Source organism: Martes martes, assembly GCF_963455335.1.
Source record: "Martes martes genome assembly, chromosome: 17".
NCBI classification, from domain to species: domain Eukaryota; kingdom Metazoa; phylum Chordata; class Mammalia; order Carnivora; family Mustelidae; genus Martes; species Martes martes.
The window spans coordinates 35,394,874-35,422,533 of NC_137905.1; the positions used below are offsets into that span (position 1 = coordinate 35,394,874).

The 27,660-nt window shown below is 37.3% G+C and overlaps 1 protein-coding gene across 1 annotated transcript in view; it reads left to right on the forward strand.

Moving 5' to 3' along the window:
• Window positions 1-205: 205 nt before the first annotated feature.
• The window catches only part of NETO2 (neuropilin and tolloid like 2), a gene marked incomplete at its 5' end in the record, with an annotated part of 53,177 nt that continues 25,722 nt past the window's right edge, over window positions 206-27,660 (forward strand). Inside the window, 6 exons of the mRNA XM_080828525.1 lie at window positions 206-341; window positions 2,744-2,800; window positions 5,469-5,609; window positions 6,266-6,514; window positions 10,589-10,633; window positions 10,716-10,843. Coding sequence (XP_080684651.1) covers window positions 206-341; window positions 2,744-2,800; window positions 5,469-5,609; window positions 6,266-6,514; window positions 10,589-10,633; window positions 10,716-10,843 — 756 coding nt within the window. The remainder of the gene's footprint in view (window positions 342-2,743; window positions 2,801-5,468; window positions 5,610-6,265; window positions 6,515-10,588; window positions 10,634-10,715; window positions 10,844-27,660) is intronic.

The following is a 27,660-nucleotide window of genomic DNA, read 5'->3' on the forward strand; positions in this document are numbered from 1 at the left end:
CATAATGTCCTCTAACAAGATAAATTGATACAAATGGATGTGTTATTTGCTGAATTGTCAGATTCCTAATATTACTCTAGGTTTTTTGTTTTTGATCATAAATATTCTGTTTAGAAAAAAAGCAAAACATGTTTCAATTCTCCATCCTCAAACTTGATCCAGTGCAGTTGTGAAGAGTTCGAAGGGAGAATTTTTCCTATATAACATGAGGGCTTCGACACTACTGGCAAGCAAAGAAAGGGAAGGGGAAGTGAAAGTTGTTGAGAGAAGACAGAGGAGACAAAGGTCAGCAAGGATACAGGAAGCTAAAGATGAAGATGTTGGTGGTTACATTACAAAATGTAAACTACTGAATGGCAAGAATTATCTTTTTTACATTGGTGGCTTGGATAGTGGATGCTCAGTTCATGCTACTGCATGAACAATGATATGACCTTCTACCAGTCACTTAACTAGCAACTTCACTTCAATGCCCACATTTCTTCTACCACTTTCATCCTATAAGTCACCGTTTGTGGTTAACTCTACATCTGAATCATGTTATAAATCTCTCCTCCTTTCCATTTCCAGTACCACTGCTCTGCTTCAAGACCTTATCATTTTTGCTTCCCAAATGGCTTTCTCACTTCTCTTTAGAAGTTTAGACTACATGAAACCATCAGGATTATTGGTCTAGAACACAGATGGGATAATATCATTCTCTAGTTTAAAAATCCAAAATGAGGGGTTCCTGGAGGGTTCAGTTAGTTAGGCATCCGACTCTTGCTATCAGCTCAGGCCATGATCTCAGGGTTGTGAAAGCGTGGAGCCTGCTTAAGAGTCTCTCTTTCCCTCTGCCCCTCCCCACCCCGCCTTAAAATAATGATTAATTAATTTTTTAAAAAAGATTTTATTTATTTATTTGTCAGAGAGAGAGTGAGCACAGGCAGACAGAGTGACAGGCAGAGGCTGAGGGAGAAGCAGGCTCCCTGCCGAGCAAGGAGTCCGATGCGGGACTCGATCCCAGGATGCTGGGACCATGACCTGAGCTGAAGGCAGCCGCCCAACCAACTGAGCCACCCAGGCGTCCCAAGATTTTATTTATTTATCTGTCAGAGAGATCACAAGCAGGCAGAAGGCTCCCCGCTGAGCAGAGAGCCCGCGGGACTTGATCCCAAGACCCTGAGATCATGACCCGAGCCGAAGACAGAGGCTCAATCCACTGAGCCACCCAGGCGCCCCTAATTAATTAATTTTAAAAAATAATAATAAAAACCCCAAATGACTTCTCATTATAATCAAAAGTCCAAACTCTTTAGCATGACAGTCAGGCCTTTTTACAGTCAGAGCTCATCCCGTTTCTTACCTGGTATACCACCATCCCCCTCCTTGTGCTGTGCTACTCTGATACTCCGAGTTCACCAACCTCCATAGATCGTGCTCCTCCATGCTTTTGTCTAAGCTGTTTCTTTCTCTGTATCCTAGATTGTATAGTCCTGTAACATCCAAATAGAATATACCTTCTATTTCTGGAATTTTCCTCACTCTGTTGGTCTTAACCCCCAGCAGAATGAATGGTTCCCATCTCTGCTTCCGTTATGCTTTCTGTATAACTCCTATTAAACTTCTGTTCACCTTGTATTGTAAATTCTTTTTTGACAATAGATTGACTCCTTAAGAATGGTAGTTTCCTATCATTTATTTAGCAGAATGCCTAGCATATAACAAGTAGTACTGTGTGTGTCATCATCTCATTTAATCTTCTCAAACAGCCTTATGAGGTTTGGTGCTACTGGAGCAATATCCTCATTTTACAATTAAGTAAACTTAGCTAAAAAGGCCTCACAACTGGTACACAGTAAAACTGGAATCCCAGCCTGGATCCACCTAACTAGTAAAGTCCATACTTTTAACTATTTTGCTGTATTTCGCCCCCCAACATCTGTGTATCCTTGGTGCCTGCTACCCTTTGGTACAGTAGGTGCTCTGTCAGTGCTTGTTGACTGAATGAATTATAAAAACTCCAGTTCACACAGGACTTGGAGGCGCTGTGATTTCCATTGAAAGGGAGAGTGAAAGATCTATCAGTGCACCATTCATAAAAATAAAATGTTTAAAAGAATTTTAATGTATTTGAACCAAAATACATACATATACAAAACAACTCAATGTGTTATTGACTGGGTCTCGGAAATGTTCAACTTGGGAAAAAAGCTTCATTTTCTAAATATGCTGGCTTTTGTAATGCAGGACACCGCATAGTACTACACAGTTATAAAATGTCTTGAATTGATTTCTGGGAGACTGCTGCCCCCTTACTTCTGTCTTTGTAATAAATTTCTCACAGGTCAGGTAATCTAATTGAACTTTTACTGGCATAATACATTGTAGAGCTAGCCATACAATGCATGTAAACTCTTTTTGAGATGAAGTACAGTAAATGTAGTATAATTGGGGTCAATAGAGTTTTTTGCAAAAAACTAGTTTTAAATCTATCATAAACTGAAAAATGCTTTAAATGCCATATATTGTTAGTGCTTGTATAAATGACTACAGTATCAATTGTGGTTTTTCTTGGGTTGTCTTAAGTGTCAAATAGTAAATCAAAACATAACATTTAACCCTTAAAAATCTTGAGACTGACTGTCAGTAAGAAATAGGAGCCTTAATTAATCTTTTCTTTACCATCTGATTTTCCTTATAGATTTAGTAAAATGTAATATAGATTCAGTTTTTTAACTTTTCTTTTCTATTATTTCTCTAGTGTTGTTAATAACAATACTTGTAGTCGAGGGGATTGCTGTGGCCCAAAAGACCCAAGGTAAAGTACTTTCAGTGATAACTTACCACATATTCAGGACAGTGAGTGGGATGGCTTATTGGAAAGGACTGCAATTTTTTGAATACTATTTCCATAATCCCTCTGGGGTGTTCCAATGACCTAAGGCTTTCTGTCAACCTAGCAGCTTCAATTTTATTGGGTTCAGCTGCAGTTAACTAGAGTAAATTGTCAACATAAAGTCTTGCTAATAAATTTTTTTAATGGGCATCACTAGTAGCTCCTGCACACTATGGATTATGTCCAAAAATTAAATGAGATTCGTGCATTATCACTCAGCAAAAATAAAATCCTTTTTTCAATGTAGACAAATGAAATATTTCCATCAGTATCTTGTTAAAAGCCCTGTGGACCTGTTCTGATTATCCTTGTTTATGAAAGAGGATAAGCTAGTGTGCTTTTCAAACCAGATTTTCATGTCAGAGTTTAGAACATTTACTGGTTTACTTTTTACTTTCATCTAAGTAAAACATACACATGACAAAAATCAAAGTATTCTGAATAGCTAATTATGAAAAAATAGTTTTCTGTCTTCTGCTACTCTACTTCCTTCTCCATGGAGATAACCAGAATTTTAGCTGAATCTTGGTATTTCCCTGCATATTTCTAAATAATATGTTATACTATTACTTCTTAATTATTTCAGTTTGACATATTTAGACAATATTTTCCCACCACAAAAGATGAAAATTTAGCTCGTTCATGCACCTACTTATTCTTCCCCTGACTATATACCAGTGTTCTATTACTTTCCTTCTGTACCACCTGTTTTGGTGTAGTTCTGTCATAATTCTGGTCACACCTATATTGAGAATTTAAGTCACTCATGGAGCTTTTTCCATATGAAAATTTTGTTTTTCAGTTTAGGAAATTTTTATTTCTTTTCTCCTTGTTTAAGTTTTTAAATTCCTTTTTTTCTTTTGTTGTTGTTGTTGTTTTATTCTTAAGAAACTTCTGTTTGGTTATGGAATATTCCTGTGGTTGGTTTTCTATTTTCCATCTGTCTTTCTACTCTTGTTTTCTTCTCAGTCTGTATTGGGACTTCCCCAGCTTTACCCTCTAAACCAGGAATTGGAAAACTTTTTCTGTAAAGGGCCAGACAGTAAATATTTAAGATTTTACAGGCCTTACAGTCTCAGGAGCAACTACTCACTTTTGCTGTTGTAGCATGAAAACAACTATGCACCATATAGGCACCATATAGACATCGATGTGTTCCTTTGTAAACTTGCCTTATGGTAACAGGCCGCAGGTTGTACTCGGCCCAGAGGTACACTTTGCGGTCCTCTGCTTTAAAATTTCTACTAATTTTTCCTTTTTTTTTTTTCTTTTTCTTCTTCTTTTATTTTTAGAAAATTTTTGTTTTCTTAATATTTTTAAAGTATCCTTATTCTTGTTTTGTAGATATCCTCTTTTTAATCCAAGGGGATTAAATGACAGTTTTGTTTAGTTTTTAGTTTTTTTTTTAATATAATCTTTGTTTCCTCAGATTTGCTTTCTTCTTGTTTTTTATTCATTGTTTGTGTTAGAGGCTTTCCTCAAATATCTGGTGATTATTTATGAGAGGCGCACTAAAATCTGATGACTAGCCATCTGTAGGTGTAGAAGGACTTATTTGCTGTGGCCCTCGCTGGTGAGTGACCCAGCACTGGGGAATTCTGAGTCCGTATTGCTGGCACTTTTCCTTTGGACTCTTGAGAATCCCCAGAGAGGAAGCTTTCCATTTCCAGCTCAGACAGACGTTCAGCATCTCACCTAGAGGCTTTGAAGGAGTTGAGTGGGGGAAGAGGCCAGGAATGCCATTTGAGGTGTTAACATTCCTAGTCTCCTTGTTTGCAGGCTGGTGTGGTCACCCCCAGCTGTGCCGGGTGTCACCTGGTCCTGTAACATTGCTTTATCCTCTGCAAAGGAATCATCTCATTTTCTGACGTGGTGAGCAGCAGCTTCCTAGATTTGTAGAGTAGGGGAGGGTGTTAGAAATCAGAATGATTCTGAAAAGACTTTTAGCCAGGCCTCCTGTTTTTAGAAAGGACGGACAGTTTCACCACCACCTGTCATGCCCTCTCCTGCTCACCAATACTGCAAGTTGTTGTGTTTGCATCTCTTTGTGCCTCTTCAGGGGGTTATTTTTGCCCTTAAAAAATCCAGTACTGTTAGTGGAGTATAAGGAGAGAGAACTAAATGCATGTGTTCAATCTACAATCTTTAACTAACATCCCTTTGTAATCTTTGGATCCTTTTTGGCTTTTGTGTTAAACTAAATATAGAGGTACCATACCGGAGATAAACCCGTGGGATCCTTTTATTTTTATGTTAGAACTGAATTTTATAGAGTTGCACTGATTTATCAGATTCTCCCACACAGCTTTGCCCTTGTAAAATCTAAGCATTTTATTTCCTAGCTCTCCTACAGGGCAAACTTGGCCTCTAGCAGCAAGTTCTTCCCACCAGCACAGCATACAATTTTACCTTTCTCACACTTCCGCTGTATTCAGTTTGTTGCGCTAAACTTGGCCCTGGTTCTTGCAAAATTATATACACTATCTGTGTAACATAGAGTGGGCAATTGTATGGCTGAATTGTGGGGGAAAGAGAAGAATGCTGTTCTCTTTTGCTGTAATTCATATTTTAAATGCCATTTTTCCCTAAGATGGACAAAATATTGGAATCAAGCATATTCCTGCAACCCAGTGTGGCATTTGGGTTCGAACCAGCAATGGAGGTCATTTTGCTTCACCAAATTATCCTGACTCTTATCCACCAAACAAGGAGTGTATCTACATTTTGGAAGGTATTAACCAATTTCTGTCTTTTAACAGATGAATTTTAACTTTATTGTAAAACTGAGTACATTGGTAAGATGCCCAGTTTAAGCCACTTTGAACAAAATTTATACATGTATTTGAATTAAACTCTAGTAATTATAAATATGTCTGGATATTGAACACATTAACAAAATAATAGTTGAAATTTTATAGGAATTTTGAATCTCCTAAAATATAATCCAGCCAGATGCATCAGTGTAAATGAGAAACTTCTCTAATAAGGAAGGAAGGGAGGGAGGGAGAGACTCAAACTTACTGGCATCTCTTATGCCTTAATGAATATTTACGTCCATAGTTACATTAGGTCGTGTCATTTCTTCTGTTTTTCTATTCCTTGTATCTCATGAACTAAGCAGTAGCTTTTCTAGTCTAATTTTAATCAATTAAGTACACTTAACTAATTTAATAAACAGCGTATTCCACAGGGAAACATCACTGTAGTTCTGCAGAGCAGCATTGTACTATTGATATAAAGTGTAACATTAATTATGAATTTCATATATAACAGTCCTCGTGATTTTTATCTGTGGAAAAGTAACAGAGCAGTTGCTTTGCTTTTTCCACTTGTGTCAGGACATTTATACTTTGTGTTGCCCTGATTTGCTTGCTTCTTGTTTTCTAGCTGCTCCACGTCAAAGAATAGAGTTGACCTTTGATGAACATTATTATATAGAACCATCATTTGAATGTCGGTTTGACCACTTGGAAGTTCGAGATGGGCCATTTGGTTTCTCTCCACTTATAGATCGTTACTGTGGTGTGAAAAGCCCTCCACTAATTAGATCAACAGGGAGATTCATGTGGATTAAGTTTAGTTCTGATGAAGAACTTGAAGGACTGGGATTTCGAGCAAAATATTCATTTATTCCAGGTAATGAAGTTGTCTTTTTTTTTAGTGGGTTTACTCTGGTTTTAGATCTTATGTCTGGAAAAGAGAGAATTTAGTCAAGTTAATCAAATCAAGGTTTTAAAGAAATTAGCAAGGCCAAAGGGAAATCACTTCATGAATAAATAAAACCAAAAATTGGAAATAGAACTGTATCACTTGAATTTTGAAGCATTTCATAGACGGTATCACAGTTTTCTTAGATTTCTTTATGTTTTATAATGTATATCAAGGCTAAAAACATCAAGATAAATGTATTTTAAAAGATAATTCAGCAAATTGTCTTATTTTCATAATCCTTACCAAAAATTATTTTGGCAGGTTTTTTCCATTGGAATGCTTGAATTAACCACTCATTTGAATAATCTCTAGAAAATATTGAGCAATAGAAACTGCTCTGCACTTGGAAGCAAAAGACCTGTGTTTGAATCTGTTCTCTGTTACCTGACAGCTATAAGACTGTTCAGCACGGTTGCACCTGAGGGTTGCTATTGGTAAAATGGGAATACCTGATGTATTACTTTCCTGAGACTGCCTTAACCAACTGTAAATTTAGCAGCTGAAAATAATAGAAATTTATTCTCTCAGAATTCTGGAGGGCAGAAAACCCAGCAGCAGTTCCACGTTTCTTCTGGGAACTCTAAGGGGGAATCCATTGCTCACCTCTTCTAGCTCCTGGGGGCTTCCCCAGCATTCCTGGATTTGTGGCCACATCACTCCAGTCCCTGCCTCCGTCATCACATTGCCCTCTCAGAATCCTTAACTTAGTCCCATCTTTTGTTTTGTAATATAATATTCACTCTTTTTTTTTTTTTTTAAACCACATAAAGTAATACAGGTTCTGAGGATTTGGATTAGGATCTCTGTTCAACCCACTCTGCCTATCTTACCCGGCCCTGTAGTATGTGCAAACACTTTGAGACCTGCAAACTCTCTCTGGTGTAAAACTGCATATCCCTAATGCAGAAACACAAAGATCTACAAGTTATTGCTCCTGTCTTCAAACAACTTATAGACTAACAAGATGAAAAAGTAACAATGTACCAATTATATCCTCTCTTTGCTTTTGTTTTCATGTAAGAAATTTGTTAATTTAAAAAAATATATATCCAAATGAAAAGAAAAATCTATAATCTTACCATCCTATATATAAAAAAAACACTTTAACAATTTGGTGTGTATCCCTTCAGATGTTTTTCTGTATCTCTTTATTTTGTTTTACATAAGTGACAACAATTATATTACCTGCTTTTTTGCCTGAACAACATAATCAACTTTTTTTCTTGTCAGTAAACATGGGAATTTTTAAGTGTTGTTTCAATGTTTATGTTCTCAATGCTGAAAAGATAACATATTTTACTATAATAAAAATAAATTTTTAAAAATTACAGTTACCAAAAAAACTTAATTTGAAAGTTTAAATAGGAATTATATACACCAAATTGCCAGAACGAAAAAGTTGCTAGATTAAAATATCTCAGGATCTTTAAATAGCCTGCAAAACCTATTTCAATGTACAGTTTATTGTATTTAACTGGATGTTCAATTCTTGTTAAAGTTGTCCTTAATTCCAGATACTTTGTTCATAGTTATATTTTTAAAAGTAGGGGGGAAATTTTTTTAGCTTAATTGAGAATACATCTCAGAGACTTTCCTCTTTTAACTTAATAAACTAAACCCAGCCTTGCTGAATGGGGACAACAACATTTTCAGCTCTTCTGTAGAGAAATGTCAAAGACAAATTTAATTAAACTGCAGTGGAGTAAAAAGTCATAGGAGCTACCTGCCAAATGAATCGGAATTTCTTCATGTGTAGACAATTATTCTAGGATGTTGTCATTATTGCATTAAAATTTCCAGAATTATCCCAGTTATTTCCAGGTATTAACAATTCATTAAGAGTTCTCTATCCTCGGTAGATAACACCAGGAACCAATAGATAACCAGTAACCAGTAACCAGAGAATTTCATTTAAAATATACTAATTTCTTGGGGTGCTGGGTGGCGCAGTCAGTCAGGTGTCATGATCTCAACCGTGAGATCAAGCCTCACAACGGGGGTCCACGCACAGCATGGAGTCTGCTTGAGATTCTCTGTTTCCCCTGCCTCTTATGTGCACTCTCTCTTTGTCTCTCTAAAACAAACAAATAAATGAGATCTTTACAATATACCAACTTCTCATTATTATTAGCAGTAGTCTTCTGGATTTACTGATCCCTAAACAAAATTTATAAGTATGACTTGAAATAACTAGACACAGCCATATATTTTGATTTGGGGGAGGGGGTTAAGATTTATTTATTTATTTATTTATTTATTTGACAGACAGAGAGAGGGAACACAAGCAGTGGGAGTGGGAGAGGGGAGAAGAAAAGCAGGCTTCCTACTGAGCCGGGAGCCTGATGCGGGGCTCGACCCCTGGACCCTGGGATCATGACCTGAGCTGAAGGCAGACGCTTAATGACTGGATCACCCAGGTGCCCCTACCCATTTATTTTGATATTTTTTCTTTTAGTGGTTAAACTGTGGACTCATGACCCACATTATAAAGGCAATATGATAGGGTAAGAAAAATTGTCTGGAGAATTGTAAGCTAGTCCTGGCTTTGCCATTATAAATATGTTCTAAGAAAATCATAATCTCTCTCATTCAGATTCCTCATCTTCAAGGTGGAATATTACATAGTTTTCCTGAGCATGATACTAAGCATAATGTATGTAGAAACTCTGTAGTAATATAAAATGCAAATGTAAGGTAGTATAGTCTAGAAATCCTTGGTGTTTTATTATAATTTGTCTGTATTTTAATCATAATCCATATGAAGGTGCTATTCTGATACATAAACTAATAGAAAAAGAGCTACTTTTCTTCAAGTAAGAATCTTTATGTATTAAAAAGCCTGATTTTTAATATTTAAAAACAGTATTCAATTAAGAGCATTGTTTTTTTGTTTGTTTGTTTGTTTTTTAAGAGCATTGTTTTTGATGTCTGTTTTTTTCTTTCAGGTAGCTAAACTAGTTAACAAAGATCTGATTCATATATAAGATTTTTTAACATCTTGTTTTTTTTCTTTTTAACATCTTTTTGACACTAAAGTCTCATTATTTCAGTTAATTGATTTGGTTCATAAAAATCAAATACCTGACCAATTTGCTGAAATCAGTTATTTTGTTATGAACTATTGGTTCTTGATCTTCTATGAACTACTTCACTGGACAGAATATCTTGTATATCACGTAGTCATTTTTTCCCTGCCACTTTGAAAACACTGCTCACTAGCTCCTACTCTGTGTGTGTGTGTGTGTGTGTGTGTGTGTGTGTGTGTGTGTGTGTGTTGAATCACAGATAACATAAAATTCACCATTTTAATGCTTTTTAAGTGTATGAGTACATTTACAATGCTGTGTAATCATCACCACCATCCATTTCCAGAACTTTTTTGTTAACACAAGCTGAAACCTTGTGTCCATTAAATATGAACTGCCCATTCCCCCTTTCCTCCAGCTTCTGGTACTTACTATCTATATGAATTTGACTAATGTAGGGATCTCAATAAATGGAATCATTTATTTCCATATTAATATTAATATTTGTCTTTTAGTGTCTGTCTGATTTCACTTAGTGTAACATTTCAGGGTTTATCCGTGTTATAGCATATATCAGAATCTTATTTCTCTGTTAGGCTGAAAAATATTCTGTTGTGTATACTGCGTTATGTTGATTCATACATCCATTAATGGTCTATCTATTGTTCTTGACAGAGGATTGCAAGTTTTCAGGTGGCATAAATAAGTTATTCATGATGGAATCAAAAGTATAAACATTACCATTTTTAAAAAACTTTTCCTATAGTGCTCGCTTCGGCAGCACATATAAAAAACTTTTCCTATAAATAAGCACCTAAACATGCCCAGGTTTAAAACAGTGCTCTGTATTCTACACCTATGAAAGCTTTCTCTTGCTTTGTTATTAAATGAAGGATTAGACATAAGACATGAAACCTTAATGTAACTCTAAACTATCTCAATGCCAATCACTTTCTTCTTTTTTCTATTACAGATCCAGACTTTACTTACCTAGGAGGTATTTTAAATCCCATCCCAGGTTTAGTATATCACCTCTTTTTCCTCATGGCATTTTGATCAGTCATATTTTCCTTTGAGCATCATTCCTCTATTCTTTCTAGATTGCCAGTTTGAGCTCTCGGGAGCTGATGGAATAGTGCGTTCTAGTCAGGTAGAACAAGAAGAAAAAACAAAACCTGGTCAAGCCGTTGATTGCATATGGACAATTAAAGCTACTCCAAAAGCCAAGGTATTATTATGCATTGAGTCACTTTAGAGAAGAACATAACAAGACATTGATTAGCATAATGCATTGTTTTGATTCATGGAGATACTATTATAGAAACTGATACTGCAACTTTTATTTGTTTTCTTTTTTTTTTAAACATTTTTTTTTAAAGATTTTATTTATTTATTTGACAGACAGAGATCACAAGTAGTCAGAGAGGCAGGCAGAGAGAGAGAGGGGGAAGCAGGCTCCCCGCTGAGCAGAGAGCCCGATGCGGGACTCGATCCTAGAACCCTGGGATCATGACCTGAGCCGAAGGCAGAGGCTTTAACCCACTGAGCCACCCAGGTGCCCCTGCAACTTTTATTTCAATCAGATTGGCCACCTAAGATCTAAGTAAACTGCAGTTTAGTTTCAGGAAGATGACACAAACATTGAGAGTCAATCTTTATAATTCTGGATCAGGGGTACGAGTTTTGATCCATCTGATTACCGATTCATAAAGAACTTTATGAGAAGGAAAAACAGACCACAAGAGGATGAAGCATCTTGTTAGAGTTCTCAGAGTTGGTCATGGCAGTGTCTAAACCAAAACACAAATGCAGGAAGTCTCGCTTCTGTGTTCTTTCCATGCCATCCTCTGCTAACGATGTGGAGCTGTTATTGGAAAGTACTGCAGTAAAGGATGTTTTTAAATAACTCTGACAGATTGGGATTGGTTGCTGACTACTTTTGCTTTTTGCTCTTAATTTATACTTCTAGGAATATTCACAGTGAAAATTATATTTAATGTGGATATATGTGAAAAGAGAAAGTGAGGATAAGAGAACAAACCATTAAAGAATTACAAAAATTAGGGCAGCTGGGTGGCTGGGTGGGTTAAGGCTATGCCTTCGGCTCAGGTAATGGTCTCGGGGTCCTGGGATCAAGCCCCACATCGGGCTTTCTGCTCAGCAGGGAGCCTGCTTCCCCCTCTCTCTCTCTGCCTGCCTCTCTGCCTACTTGTGATCTCTCTCTATCTCTGTCAAATAAATAAATAAAATATTTTTTTAAAAAGAATTACAAAAATAAAATTTAGAGTTATGGTAGTAGCATAGATTAGATAATGTGAAAACCTGACCGTTACAAAACATCTGGATTCATTGGGTAAAATATAACAGGTACGCTTTTAAAAGCATAAGTAAGATTCTCCCCTCCCCAAAAAGGTAATTCTTATGGACTAGAAATGAAGAGAGAGAAATAGAAAACAGACCAATAAATTGAAAACTGAAACTGATGGTACAAATACCTCTTGCTGATTTCAGTACCCTCCAGCTACTCACCAGTAGACCTGCCGGGAGCTTGGTGTTACTAACCACAGTGAGGAAAGGCCTGCGGTTTGTGTGACCTTTACGAGATCCCTCACATAAAACTGGAACCCTTAAAAGGAAATATAATTGCTATGAAGTGGTAGATTAGAAACCTCTTCCACTAATAGGTTAAGAGTGAAGAAGCTTACCTTTCTGGGCTCAGTCCCAGGATAAGGCTGGGGTCTCCCCTAAAGCTTTTACCAAGAAACCTGTTCTTACTAGAATTTGGGACGTATGTGATTGACATTCCAGGCCCAATCCAGGAACCACTTAGTCTGAAAATTAACAAAATGGCCCTGGCCTCAAAAATCTTTTTAGACACCTGGCAAAAATAAATACAGAATAACCACAGAGGGACACCTGGGTGGTTCAGTTAGTTAAGTGTCTGCCTTCAGCTCAGGTCATGATCCTGGGGTCCTGGGATCAAGTCTCACATCAGGCCCCCTGCTCAGTGGGGAGTCTGCTTCTCCCTCTGCTGCTTCCTCTGCTTGTGCTCTCTCTCATACACAGACGCAATAAATAAATCTTCAAAATAACTACAGAGGCTGTAGGATTGCCATCAGTAAAATACTGCTGGAGGTAAGCTCACAACCCAGAATTAGAAAACGTAAAGAAGCAACCCATCATGAGTGAATTAGCAGACCTAACAGGAAGAAGTTTCTTTGATGCTTAAGAAGTTAGGTGTTTTAAGTATCTTACAAGAAGGAATCAAAAAAACAAGAGAGAAAAATGGCCAGGTATACTTTAAAAATCACCAAGTAGAACTTCCTCAAGTAAAAGGTCTAGTTATTAAAGGATAGATCTGAGAAAATTACCCAGAATGTAGCTCAGGGGGTCGGGGAGGGGTAGTGGGATTTTAGCAAGAAAATGTTCAAGCTGACAAAAAGCATTGACACAAGTGACTCCCAAAGCAAGAAAAAAGATTATATTGACACCTCACTACATTGGCCACAACAGACAATGAGAAAATCTTTAAAACAACTAGAGAAAAAAGAGAGCTGTGAGAATCATTAATAGTAAAATAGGAGCCAGAAGACAATAGAATAATGTCTTGAAAGTGCTGAGAAAAAAAATAAGTAACTGCCAATCTAAAATTCAGTACTCAACTATCATTTTAAAATGTGAGCAAATTAAGATATTTCTGGGCAAAAATAATAAATGGACCAAATGCTGCAATTAAAATCCAAGTATATTCTGCTTTAGGATAACTATGGGAAATTTTGAAAATAAGGAAACAGGAAAGAAATAATAGACAAATACCAAAAGATATCTGATATAGCTATTAAAATAGAAATCAAGAAGGCCACCATTTACAAGGAAGATATAATTTTCTTTTCTTTTTTTTTTTTTTTGTTTAAAGATTTTATTTATTTATTTGACAGAGATCACAAGTAGGCAGAGAGGCAGACAGAGAGAGGGGAAGGGAAAGCAGGCTCCCTGCTGAGCAGAGAGCCCGATGCAGAACTCAATCCCAGGACCCTGGGATCATGACCTGAGCCGAAGGCAGAGGCTTTAACCCACCGAGCCACCCAGGCACCCCGGAAGATACAATTTTCAATTTTATGTATTAATATGGCCTCAAAATTTACAGAATTGAATTGACATTTGCTGAGGAAAATTGACAGAGCCACAATTATAGTGGGTAACTAATTTCACCTCTCAGTAATTAAGCATACAGAAAAAGTGGTAAGGCTCAGATTTAAACAACACAGTATGCCTGATGAGACATGTCCTATTCCCAACATCCAGCAGATATGCATTCTCTGCGAGCAGGCATGAAACATTTATAAACTCTGATCCATACACTAGACTACAAACAGAAGTCTGAAATACCAGTGCTTCGTATTATGCAGAGCACACTCTGACAAAAATACAATTAAATCAGGAACCAGCAACCAAAAGATAACTTTAAAATCCATATGTTTGGCAATTTAATAATATACCAGTTAGTAATTAATAGGTCACAGATGAAATCAGGGTGAAAATTTAAACACAGTTAAAACAATAAAATTGAGAATATCAAAATGTGTGAGATATAGCTAAAAGTGCTATAAGGGAGTTTTCATAAATGTTTCTTTTAGAAGAAGAAAAAGTTTAAATTTAATGAGCAAGTTTCAACTCAAGTTAAAAGAATGACCAAAGAAATCCAAAGAAAAGGTAATTGATGAAAGCAGAAATAAAGGATATTTTTAAAAGAATCAACAAAACCAAAAGCTGGCCCTTTGTAAAAAATAACTATAGGTACACCTCTGCCAAGATTGATTTAGTCAGAAAGACCTAAATAATATGTAGAAATGGGAAAGGTCATAGAGGTGTCTGGGTGGTTCAGTCAGTTAAGCGACTGCCTTTGGCTCAGGTCATGATCTCGGGTCATAGGGTCCTGGGATTGAGCCCCACGCGTGGTCCTGGTCCAACTCCCTGCTCAGCAGAGAGTCTGTTTCTGTGTCTCCCCTCGCTTGTGCTCCCCTTTTCTGTCTCTCCCTCAAATGAATAAGTAAAATCTTTAAAAAAAAAAAAATGGAAAAGGTCATGAATCTACTATAGCGGAGATTTAAAAATTCTTGATATGACAAACTATGAAGAAAACCTGCTGAACAAAAGAGAAAAAAACCCTATAGTTTCTTCAATAAATAAATGACAAAGGGGGAAAAAAAGCGGTGAATCATAGATTAAAAGAAATGTAAAGTCAAATGAACTTGTGGATTCAAAGTATAGTGTAGGAAACACTACAAGACAGAAGTCTGAACACTGGTGTTTGATATGAAGAAATTATTTCTTTGGTTTGATAATAGATCTGATCGTATTTTAAGTGGTCTTTAGCAATACACATAGAACTGTTGACATGTGAATTCTCTCTGGGATTTGTTTCTGTATGTGAGAGGCAGATGTGGGAGGGTTATCGTTCGAGCAAGACTGGCTGAGTTAATAACTGGTAAAGCTAGGGGATGAGGAGAAGGTTATGATACTATTTTGTCTGCTTTTGCACATTTGAAATTTTCCATAATCACACTGTTTTAGACTATAAGAATTCTAAGTAATTTTATTTGCTGATAAATTTGTAAGTAGTCTAAATGGACAATTTCCTGAAATATATAATGTGTGTATATATATATGTACTTTTATATATATACACACACACATATTTATATACAGTTATATAAAATTTATAGAAACTAAATCAGAAATAGAAAGCCTGAAAAATCTTACCAAATTAACAAAATTGATTTTGTACTTAAAACAAGGGGCACCTGGGTGGCTCAGTTGGTTAAGCGACTACCTTCAGCTCAAGTCATGATCCTGGAGTCCCAGGATTGAGTCCCGCATCGGGCTCCCAGCTCCACGGGGAGTCTGCTTCTCCCCCTGACCTTCTCCCCCTCTCATTCTCTTTCTCTCTCTCTCAAGTAAATAAAGTCTTTTATATACACACACACACACACATATATATAAACAAAAAAATTGGTCAAATTGGATTTTATCAAGTACTCAAGGAACATGTTATATAAATGGTTTCAGAAAATTGAAGAAAAAAAAACCATTCCCCAGCCTTTTCTATTAAAACTAAACAACATGGAGAGTTATAAACCAGGATTATTTGTCAAATGGAGCGGGGGAGACTCTAAAAACTAAGCAATAACAAACTAAACCTAGTAAAGTTTTTTTTAGAAATCATGACCTAGAAATTCTGAGACAGTTTAATATTAGAAAATTGAATGATGTAGTTTCCCATATTAACAGATTAAAGGAGAAAATCCAGGTATATCAGTAGATGGCAGAAAAAATACTCCATGAAACTTAAAACCTATTGATGAAAATCTCACAGTAACTGCAACATAGGAGAATGAATTTTAATCATGATGAAGTATATCTACAAAAACCCTAATTCAAACGCTGTAATTAAGGGTAAAACTTTAAAAGCACTTCCCTTAAGCACAGAACAAGTCAAGGATGCCTGTTGTCAAGGTTTTGTTTGGTGTTCTGAAATCCTGGTCAGTGCAACAAAATGAGAGAAAGAAAAAAAGTTCATTGGTTGTACAGATTAGTTGCTTTTCTTTATACTACAGCCAAAAGCAGTTAGAAAATAAAACTTTGTAAAGCACTATTTACAATAAGAACAAATCAGAAGGTATCAGGAAGCAAATTTTAAAATTATGTTGAAATGCATAAAAGAAGGCCTACAGAAATAGAGATCATTTTCATGGATGGGAAGATTGAATATCATAAAAATGTTCATTGTTCTCTAATTTATCAATTTAAAGTAATTCCAGTCCAAATCCCAGTAGGGCTTTCTAGGGAAGATGGCAAGCTAATTCCAGAATTCATGTGGAAGAGAAAGTATTCACAAGAACCATAACAGTTTTGAGTAAAAACATGTGGGGCTGCTTAAGCTTCAAGATAAAGTTGTGGTAGTTGGATGGAATGGAATTGTCTGAGATACACAAACTAATAAAATTGGATTAAATTAGAAGGTAGAACTATACATGTATGGTGGTCGCTGGGGGGAGGTGGGTAAGGGAATAGGTGAAGTAGATAAAGGGAATTGAAAGGTATGGACTTTGAGTTATAAATAAGGCACAGACACGAAAAGGACAGCATACAGAGTATAGTCAATAATACTGTGATAATGTTGTTTGGTGGTTACACTTAGCGTGGGGGAGCACTGAGGAATGTATGTCATTGTTGAATCTCTGTGGTACTCCTGAAACTAATAGAACACTATATGTGAACTGTATTTCAAGTTTTGGTGTTTTTTTTTTTTAAGTAAAAAAAACTACACATGTATGGAAGCTTGGTATATAACAAATGTGCAGGTACACCTTGGAAATACTACCAGTTCTGTTCCAGACCACAATAAAGTGAATATTGCAGTAAAGTGAGTCAAAGAATTTTTGGTTTCCCAGTACATACAGAAGTTATGTTTACACTATACTGTAGTCTGTTAAGTGTGCAATAGTATTATGTTTAAAACAACGTACATCCCTTTATTCGAAAACGCTTTATTGCTCAAAATTGCTAACCAGCATCTAAGCTTTCAGCAAGTCCTATATGTTTTTGCTGCCTCGATGTGGACAGCTGCTGACTGATCAGGGTGGTGGCTGCTGAAGGCTGGGGTCACTGTGACAGTTTCTTAAAATAAGTAATCAAATTTGCTGCATTCAATGACTCTACTTCCACAGATGACTTCTCTGCAGCATGCGATGCTGTGTGGTAGCATTTTACCCAGAGAACTTCTTTTTAAAATGGAGTCAATCCTCTTAAACCTGCTGCTGCTTTATCAACTAAGTCCATGTAATATTCTGAATCCTCTGTTGTCATTTCAACAGTCCTCACAGCGTCTTCACCAGGAGTAGATTCCATCTGAAGAAACCACTTTGCTCATCCATGAGAAACTCCTCACCCATTAACGCTTTATCGTGAGATTGTTGCAATTCACATATAATAATTTCTAAGTTTGAAATACTGTGGGAATTACCAGATGTGATCCAGAGACACAAAATGAGTAAATGCTTTTGGAAAAATGGCACTGATAGGTTTGCTTGACACAGGATTGCCACAGACTTTCAATATGTAAAAAATGCAGTATCTGAGAAGCACAGTATGCCTGTATTTTTATGGAAAGGCCGCTGAGAACAATGGACCTGAACACCAGTGACTTCTTTTGTATATTTATAAGTGGATTTTTCTGAAACATCACCCATTAACTAGTTTATCCCATTTTTGAGTATTCAACTCTCAGGGTAGTCTTTAACATTTTTTCCTTAAATTTCTAAAATTTATTTACCCATCTAGTTTAACAATAGTTTAAAAAATTTGATCCAATTCCCATGTCAACTATGTATTATATTTTGAACTTTTTCAGTTTTAAAAATTTAGTTATTAAAAGTTACATTCTCAGGGCACCTGGGTGGTTCAGTCAGCTAAACATCTGCCTTCAGCTTGAGTCAGGATCCCAGGGTACTGGGATCGAACCCTGTGTCGGGTCCCTGCTCAATGGGGAGTCTGCTTTTCCTTCTCCCTCTGCAGCTCCCCCTGCTTTTGCATGTGCTTGCTCTCTTCTCTCTCTCTTTCTCTCTCTGTCAAATAAATAAAATCTTAAAAAAGAAAAAAAGTTAACATTCTCCAATATTCAATGTTTGAAATAACAATGTTACCCACCTCCTCTTGGTAAAGAGAGGAAGATCTCTTGCCCATCTCATTATCCACCTCCCCCTGGCAAAGAAAAATCAAGATCTGAGAAATATTATCTAATTTCTTAAACACTTAGAAAATTAAATACTGTCAAATGAGAAAGTAAAAGCTATATAATATTACAGGTATAGAGGAAATCTATGTTCCCATTATTTTTCTTACATACCCTATTGTGAGTTTGAGCTTTATAATTCCTATATATAGTTCTATATCTTCATATTTATGTACTATGAAAATATACATTATTCTTATACTTTAAAATTTTATATCAATTGTAGAAATCACTATCCATTCTCCTTTTAGACATTTAGTTTTACTTTTTTAAGATTTGCTTATGGGGGGCAGTGCAGAGGGAGATAACTTCAAGCAGACTCCCCACTGAGTCCATAACCCTGAGAGCATGACCTGAGCCAAAATCAAGAGCCGGTTACTCAACCGACTGAGCCACCCAGACACCCCTACTTTCACATTTTAATAATGTATTAAATAATGCTGTAACCATTTTTGTATTTTCATTATGCCCATCTATGGTGATTTTGTATGGTTATATATCCAGAAGTGCAGTTCTTGTAGAGTGTGACCATTTTCAGCTTCACCAGAGCATGTCAAAAGGTTTTCCAAAGTGTTTTTGGCAGTTTATGCTTTTAAAGCAAGTTAAGAGCATTTCCTTTACTCAATCCTTGCTGACACTTAGTTGTGTCAGGACACTCAGTCATGTCAACCTACAGGAAAATTTTTTGACAGCCACCAGAATCAAGAACAGTTCCATCACCCCAAGGAAATTATCTCATGCTCTTCCTTTGCAGTCAAAACCTACCTTCAATCTTTACTTATTTCTTTAGAAATTTATTTATTCTCCAGAGAGAGGGAGGGAGAGAAGCAGTCTTCCCGCTGGGCAAGGAGCCTGATGTGGGACTCAATCCCAGGACCTGGGCATCATGATCTGAGCCAAAGGCAGAGGTTTACCTGACTGAGCCACCCAGGCGTTCTCTTCAGTCTTGATTCCTGGCAACTAATGATCTTTTGTTCTATAGTTTTACCATTTCCAAAACTTCATATAAAGAGAATCACAGTTTGTGTGAGTCTGAATTCTTACATGTAATATAATGCATTTGAGATTCCTGTTACTGCATGGACCAATTAGCTTATCCCTCTTATTGCTGAGCAGATTTTATTTTATGGATATACTGTAGCTTACTCTTACCATCTGAACATTTGGACTGTTTCCAGTTTTTGGTTATTATTGATAAAACTGCTATAAACATTTCTGTACAGGTTTTGTGTAAACATGTTTTTTTCATTTTTCTGGATATCCATCCCTGAGACTGCTGACTCACATGGTAGCTTTGTAAGAAACCACCAAGCTGTTCTCCCAAGTGGTTATTTTGTTTTGCATTTCCTCAAGAAGTGTTATCAGATTTTCAGTTGCTGTACATAGTTCTCAGCACTTGGTTATCATCAGGTTTTAACTTGAAGTTTTGTAATGTCTAAATCTTTGGTGAAGTGTCTCCTCTGCCCATTTTAAGATTGGGCAGTTTTCTTACTGTTCAGTTTTGAGTTCTGGATTAAAGAAGTGTTCTGGCAAGAGATTTGCAAACATTTTCTACCAGTTGGTGGCTTTTCTTTTCACTCAACAGTATCTCTCACAGAGAAAAAGTTTAATTTTAATGAAGTCAAATTGTAAATTTTTTTAATGAATTTTCCTTTGGTGTATCCCAAGAGCTCTCTGCCTGACCCAAAGTCATAAGGATTTGTTCCCTATATTTCCTTCTGAAATTTCTATCATTTTATATTTATGACCCGTTTTGAATTAATTTTTGTATAAGGTACTAGGTATAGCTCAAGGTTCCACCGTTCGTTCCTTCGTTCCTTCCTTCCTCCTTAGGGATGACTGATTTTTCCAGCACCATTTGTTGAAGACTGTCCTTTCTATTGAATTGCCTTTGTATCTCTGTTAATAATAGCTTGGGGCACTTGGGTGGCTCAGTCGGTTAAAGCCTCTGCCTTCCGCTCAGGTCGAGATCCCAGGGTCCTGGGATCCGCCGCATCAGGCTCTCCGCTCAACAGGGACCCTGCTTCCCTTCCTCTCTCTGCCTGCCTCTCTGTCTACTTGTGGTCTCTGTCTGTCAAATAAATAAATAAAATCTTTTAAAAAAATAATAATAATAGCTTTATTTGTAAGAATCTCTTTCTGGGCTGTATTCTGTTTCTTGTATGTATGGGTCTCCTTCTGTCAGTACCACACTGTCTTGATTATTGGAGCTTTAAAGTCTACACTTCTGCGTTCTGTAGCTTCCAGTATGGTGCTGATTAGGACTTACCTTTGTTACGGAGTTTGAGGGGGAAAGCATTCAGATTTTCACCATGAGGTATGGTGTCACCTCTGGGTTTTTGTAGCTGCCCTTTACCAGGTTACAGAAAGTTCTCTGTTTTTCTGAGTTTTGATCATATAACTTTTCTTTTTTAGTCTATTTATAATGGTGACTTACATTGATTATTCAAAATTTAAACCAGCCTTGTATTCCTAGGATAAACTATATTTGGTTATGATATATGAAAGTACTGTACTTTTTATATGTTGCTGCTTTTCTGGCTGATGATTCTGATACCACTTCCAACTTGTGGGGTTTTTCCCTACAACACCAAGCAGTTCTCAGACACCAGCTGGGTGTCCTACAATTCAGCTCAGGTCTGATACTATTGACCTGGAGATGGCACCAGATTCTAAGAATTGGGGGCTCCGTCCCACAAGTCTGGCCTCTACTTCAGATGCCAGTTTCATGTCCAAGTTGTCATTGTCACCTGTGCTGACCAACTGGCTGGAAATCAGTATACTAGGAGCCCCTCCTTTTGTTTGATTAATTTGCTAGAGAGACTTAGAGAACGCAGGAAAAGTGTTCTTACTTAAATTACCAGTTAATTACAGAGCATATTAAAGGGTAAGATTCAACAGCCATATGAAAAGACACAGGTGAGGTCGTGAACAAAGGAGCTTCTCTCCCCATGGAGCCCCCACTCCATGGCACGATGGCATATGGAAACATTCTGATTCACCAACTTGGAAGCTTTTTCAAACCTTATCCTTCTGAGTTTTTATGGAGGCTACTACATAACCATGGTTAATTAAATCACTGAATTGATGCTTGATTTAACCTCCATCCCCGCCCCTCTCTCCTCCAGGGAAATCGCCATGGAACTGAAAGTTTAAACCCTCGACTCATGGTTATTTCCCCTAGTAACTAGTCCCCATCCTTAAGGGATTTCCAGAAGATAACCTCATTAATAGAAAGTCATTGTCATTGAGAGGGACCTGTTATGATTAACAGGATACCCACTTCAACTCAATGGCTGGAATATTTTCAGGAACTGAGGACAAGAGACCAAATAGAACATGTACCCGCTGCTCTTATTGCTCAGGAAATTCCAAGGGTTTGGGGAGGTCTGAGCCAGAAACAGACAAAGCTCAAATACATATATTTTTTATTATAAATCACAGGAATATTGATGAGTAGTTTCCTTCTGTCTGGTGGTGTCACACTAATGCTGGTCTTGTGAGTTTAGAAGTGCACCATCTTCCTGGAAGAGGTTGTGAAGAATTGGCATAATTTTTTCCTTACATGTTTGGTATCATTTGTTCATGAATACATCTAGGCCTAGAGACTTTTTTGTAAGGTTTTAAATTATGAATTCATTATTTTTTATAAATACATGGCCATTCAGGTTACATATTTCCTGTTAGAAGTGTCTGGGCAGTTTGTTCCTTTTAAGGAATTTGTCCATTTTCATCTGAGTTATCTGATTTGGGGTCATAGAGCTGTTCACTGGTTTGTTTGTTTATTTTATTCTTGTTTACACCTTACATGGGGCTCGAAGTTACAACCGCAAGATCAAGAGTTGTACGTGTCATTGACTGAGCCAGCCCAGCGCCCTTTTTTTTCCCTTAATGTTGGTAAGGTCTATAGTGATAGCCTCTTTTTTTATCCTTGATGGTTTATATTTATCCAGATATTTACCATTTCTGTTTCCTTTCATTCGTGAAGTTCCAAGATTCATTATAGTATCCTTTCTCTTTTATCTAAAGAACTTTCTTTGGTATTCCTTTTATTGCAGGTCTGTATACAACAAATTCTCTAAGTCTCTTAAGTCTTCACCAGGGTGTGTACTTATTTTGCCCTCATTCCTGACAGAATATGTTTGCTGGGTACAAAATTCTGATGTTCACAAATTCTTTTTTTCAGCACTTAAAAATTTTGTTGCACTGTCCTTGGCTTTGATGATTTCTAAAGAGCAATCCACAGTCACTCAAATCGTTTGCTTCTACAAAATGCATCATTTTTCTGTCAGATCTCAAGACTTTAAATCTCTGATTTTAAGTAGTTTGATTTTGATGTCTGTAGGCCATGTTTTTTTGTTTGCTTTTATCCTGTTTGGTGTTTGCTGAGCTTTTTTGAATCTGTAAATTTTTGTCTTTCACCAGACTTGGGGCATTTTTAGCAGTTATTTCTTCAAATATTTTTTTCTGTAGCAACCTCTCCTCCCTCTGAGACTTAAGTGACACTTTTGAAATAGTCCCACAGGTCCTTGAGACTGTGTTCATTTGTCCTCAATTCTTTTTTTTCAGTAACTCATATTAGATAGTTTCTCCTGAGTCATTTTCCAGTTTACTGACTTACCTCTGTCATCCCCATTCTCGTCTTCGGCCCATAGAGTGAATTTTTTAAAAATTTCAGATATTTTTCATTTTCAGTTTTAGAGTTTTCATATGGTTCTTTTTCATAATTTCTATTTCTCCACTGTGGTCTATCTACTCCCTTAGTGTTTGCCTTTACCTTACGGAGCATATTTATATAATTGCTTTAAAGTGTTTGGCAATTCTGAGATGCCTCAGTGACTCAGTCAGTTAAGCATCCAGCTCTTGATTTCAACTCAGGTCATGATCTCAGAATCATTAGAGTGAGCCCAGCATCTGGCTCTGCACTGGAGCCTGCTTAAAAGTCTCTCTCTTTCTCTCTCTTAGGAAAAAAAAAATCTTTCAGTCTTTGGCAGTTTCCAATATCTGAGCCTTCTTAGGCCTGGGATCTCTTGACTATTCTTTCATTTCAGAACTAATCACTTTTCCTTGTTCTTTATATGTGAGTAATTTTTTTTTATTATGTCCTGGACAGTTTGAATATAACACTGTGAGACTCTGGGTCCTGTTAAAAATACCTGGAAAATGTTGATTTTTGTTATTCATTTCATTTTTGTCAGACAATCGACCCAATTAGATTCAGATTGCATGTACCTTGTCACTTTATGTGGGTGGTGGTTCCAGTGTTTGTCATCTTCACGGTCTTTGCTGTGTCGACGTGCCCAAGCCATGCCCCACTCAGGAACTTGGACAGTGGCTTGTATTAGAATCTCATTCTCAACACCTTTGTCATGTTTCTTTAGTTCTGTTTCATGAATACACAGCTTAGGGGTAAGCCAGAACTAGTGCTTTTTCTTTAACTCCCTCTTCTCCAAAATTTCCTTCACATTCTCCAGATAACATGGCTTCCTTTTCCCATTTCCTCTGGTGGCCAGAAAGATAAGTTTTCTTAAGTTTCTGCCTCCTACCTGTTGTGAGTTTTGAGTGACTAAGAGAAGAGGAAAAAAAGTAATGGTGATTCCCTCCATAATCTCCTAACATCCTATCCTTTCTCAGTTCTGCTAATTAAAGAGATGGGATTTCTCTTGGGTTTTAGTTGCTCCAAAAGCTGCTTCATGCAGATCCATGACTGGTGCTGACCTTGAGCAGAGCTGGTAGAGTGGGAAAAACAAACCAGAAATCTCTGCCTGCCTCACCCCACTCTTCAGCTGGGTCCCTTTCTCAGTCTTATGGCTGCAGCACTTTCTCTGAGTTCCCTGAATTCCATGAATATCAGCCCAGGAGACCAGGAAAAAACTGAGTGTCACCCTCTTTATGGGTGCTTCAAGTTTGACTTCCCATCGACGCCCACATTTTACTTTCCAGAATCCTCACATAGTTGCTTTTCATATTTTATCCTCAGTTTTTAGTTGCGGTAAGAGAAATAAGCCATACTGTGTTTCATCTTGGCTGGTTCTCAAAGTCAAATCTATTTTATATAATAAAATTGATAATCTTTATGGTTTATACTTTGTGTCTTATGTGTTTGCTTTTAATAAACTTTCCTAACCAAAGGTCATAGAACTACACTTCTATATTTTTAATCTGTGTGTGTTCGTTTTTACATTTAAGAATTGATTTTATGTCCACCGTAAGACAGGGACCTAATGTCAGGGAGTCTGTTGCATTGCCAGTTATCCGGTGTCTCCCTTAGATCTGGATGCTATGCAGGCATACCTCCTTTTGTTGTGCTTCGCAAATACTGCATGTTTTACAAATTAAAGATTCAAGACCTCAGTGGAAGAAGTATCTGCAGATGTGGCAACAGCCAGAGAACTAGATTTAGAAGTGGAGCCTGGACATGTGCCTGAATTGTTGCAATCTCATGATCAAACTTGAGCTGATGAGGAGTTGCTCTTTTTTTTAATTTGGATTTAGGATTAATTTATTTTTTTATTTAAATTCAATTAATTAACAGGGGCGCATGGGTGGCTCATTGGGTTAAAGCCTCTGCCTTCAGCTCGGGTCATGATCCCAGCGTCCTGGGATCGAGCCCCACATCAGGTGCTCTGCTCAGCCAGTAGCCTGCTTCCCTTCCTCTCTCTGCCTGCTCTCTTCCTACTTACGATCTCTGTCTGTCAAATAAATAAATAAAATCTTTTTAAAAAATAAACTCAATTAACAAATAATGTATTAGTAGTTTCAGAGTTAGAGGTCAGTGATTCATCAGTCTTCTATAATGCCCACTTCTCATTATATCATGTGAGAGTTGCTCACATGATGGAATCTATTCCTGGTGAAGATGCTGTGAAGACTGTTGAAATGACAACAGAGGATTCAGAATATTATATGAACTTCTTTGATAAAGGAGCAGCAGCAGGTTTTAGAAGATTGACTCCATTTTGAAAGGAGTTCTACTGTGGTATACACACACACACACACACACGGGAATATTATGCAGCCATCAAAAATGAAATCTTGCCATTTCCAATAACGTGGTTGGAACTAGACAGTATTATGCTAAGCGAAATAAGTCAGAGAAAGAGAATTATCATATGGTCTCACTGATATGTGGAATTTAAGAAACAAGACAGAAGATCATAGGGGAAGGGAGGGAAAAATGAAACAAGACAAAACTAGAGAGGGAGATAAACCATAGGAGACTCTTAATCTCAGGAAACCACCCGAGGGTTGCTGGGGGTCTGAGGGGTGATGGACATTGGTGAGGGTTTGTGTTGTAATGAGCACTGGGTATTATATAAGACTGATGAATCACAGACCTGTACCCCTGAAACAAATAACATATTAATAGAATTTAAATTTAAAGATAAAAGAAGTTCTGTGGGCAAAATGCTACCAACAGCATCACATGCTGTAGAGAAAATATTTGTGAAAGAAGATACCATTGATGCAACAAACTTTATTATCTTATTTGAAGAAATTGTCACAGCGACCCCAGTGTTTGGCAGCCACCACCCTGATCAGTCAGCAGCCACCCACATCGAGGCAAGGCCCTCCAAGACTTTCCTTTCCTTTGAATTAAGGCATTTCCTTTTTTTTTTTTTTAGACAATGCTATTACATGCCTAACCAGCTACAGTACAAGCTAACTTATATGCACTGGGAAACCAAAAGATTCATTTGACACACTTTATTGCAGTGTTCACTTTATTATGGTCTGGAACCAAACATGTAGTAGGTCCAGGGTTATGTCCATAGTTGCTCTCTGAGGATCTCATTGCATTGGGCGGGGGCAGGTGGGGGCGTGTTCCAATAGACACCATCTTTTTCCCCTCCACATGGAGAATGTGGAGATTCCAAATAGCTCCTTTATTACAACAGGGCTAGAGGAACCAGCTTGATGAGAGAGTTGTATCAGACTTGCTAATTCCCTAGCCACCAGTTTGACTTCCCACCTACGTCTAGCCTGGACCAGTCCAGCCCAAGGAAAGTTTGCATATGCAGAGAAAACCCGCTTATTGAGGTAACTGCTACCTACTCTCCAGTCCAGGGAAAGAGGAAAGGAAAAAGAGATCAGAATCCCTCCCCACCATTAAGGTAACTCACTCCACCTCCCTGAGGAGGGTGATAGGAGTGAGATAAGAGACCAGGAGCCTTTAGCAGATCTGTTGTCATGCAGTTTCGCTGACAGAAGAGTAGTTTGTGTCTCCTCCCTGTTTCAATTTGTCAGTTTTGCTTGTTAGAAAAATTTTTTTAAGATTATTTATTTGGGAGAGAGCACAAGCAGGGGGAGGGCAGAAGGCAGGTGAGAAGCAGACTCCGCAGTGAGCAGGGAGCTGGACTTGTGGAGATGCAGGGCTAGATTCTAGGACCCTGAGATCATGACTTAAGCCAAAGTCAGATGCTTAACCAACTGAGCCACCCAGGTGCCCCTTGTTAGAAATAATTTCTGAAAATTAGTTGAACTGAACTGTTTCAATATTGAGCTGCATTCACAATAGAAAAGAATGTCATTGTCCTATGACTTAAACCTTTTGAGTTCAGTACCTTTAAAGAGCATTTACTATGGCCTTGGATAGAACCATGTTTCTTTGGATTAAAAAAAAACAGGGTAGGGACGCCTGGGTGGTTCAGTTGGTTAAGCCGCTGCCTTCGGCTCAGGTCTTGATCCCAGGGTCCTGGGATCAAGTCCTGCATTGGGTTCCTTGCTCGGCGGGGAGCCTGCTTCTCTCGCTGCCTCTGCCTGCCTCTCTGCCTGCTTGTGTGTACTCTCTCTCTCTCTCTCTCTGGCAAATAAATAAAAAATCTTTAAAAAAAAAAATACACAGGGAAGATATACTTCAGACTTCTTGTTTTTCTTATATTTAGATCTACCAAGTTCATAGTTTTATAAACCTGGTCATATATTCATTACTTGCTATGAGCAAGAATTACACTAGATAGAATTAGGACATGATTCTCTCATTGGAAGTCTTCACAGTGTAATAGAGAAGACAGTCACAGTATTGGTGATACTTGCCCATTACCACAAAACCATGGGCAGAATGTTATAATTATGTAACAAATAGAGAAATGAATGAGTACTAATGATACATATAAGGAAAGTTATTGTTTCTATGTAATACATGCATGAAGATTATGTGTGAAATTTTGAAATGGTAATCCTATTTAATTACCTATTTTCTACAATTCTCCTGGAAGTAACAAATTGGTCATTTCGAATAAGCCAAAGTT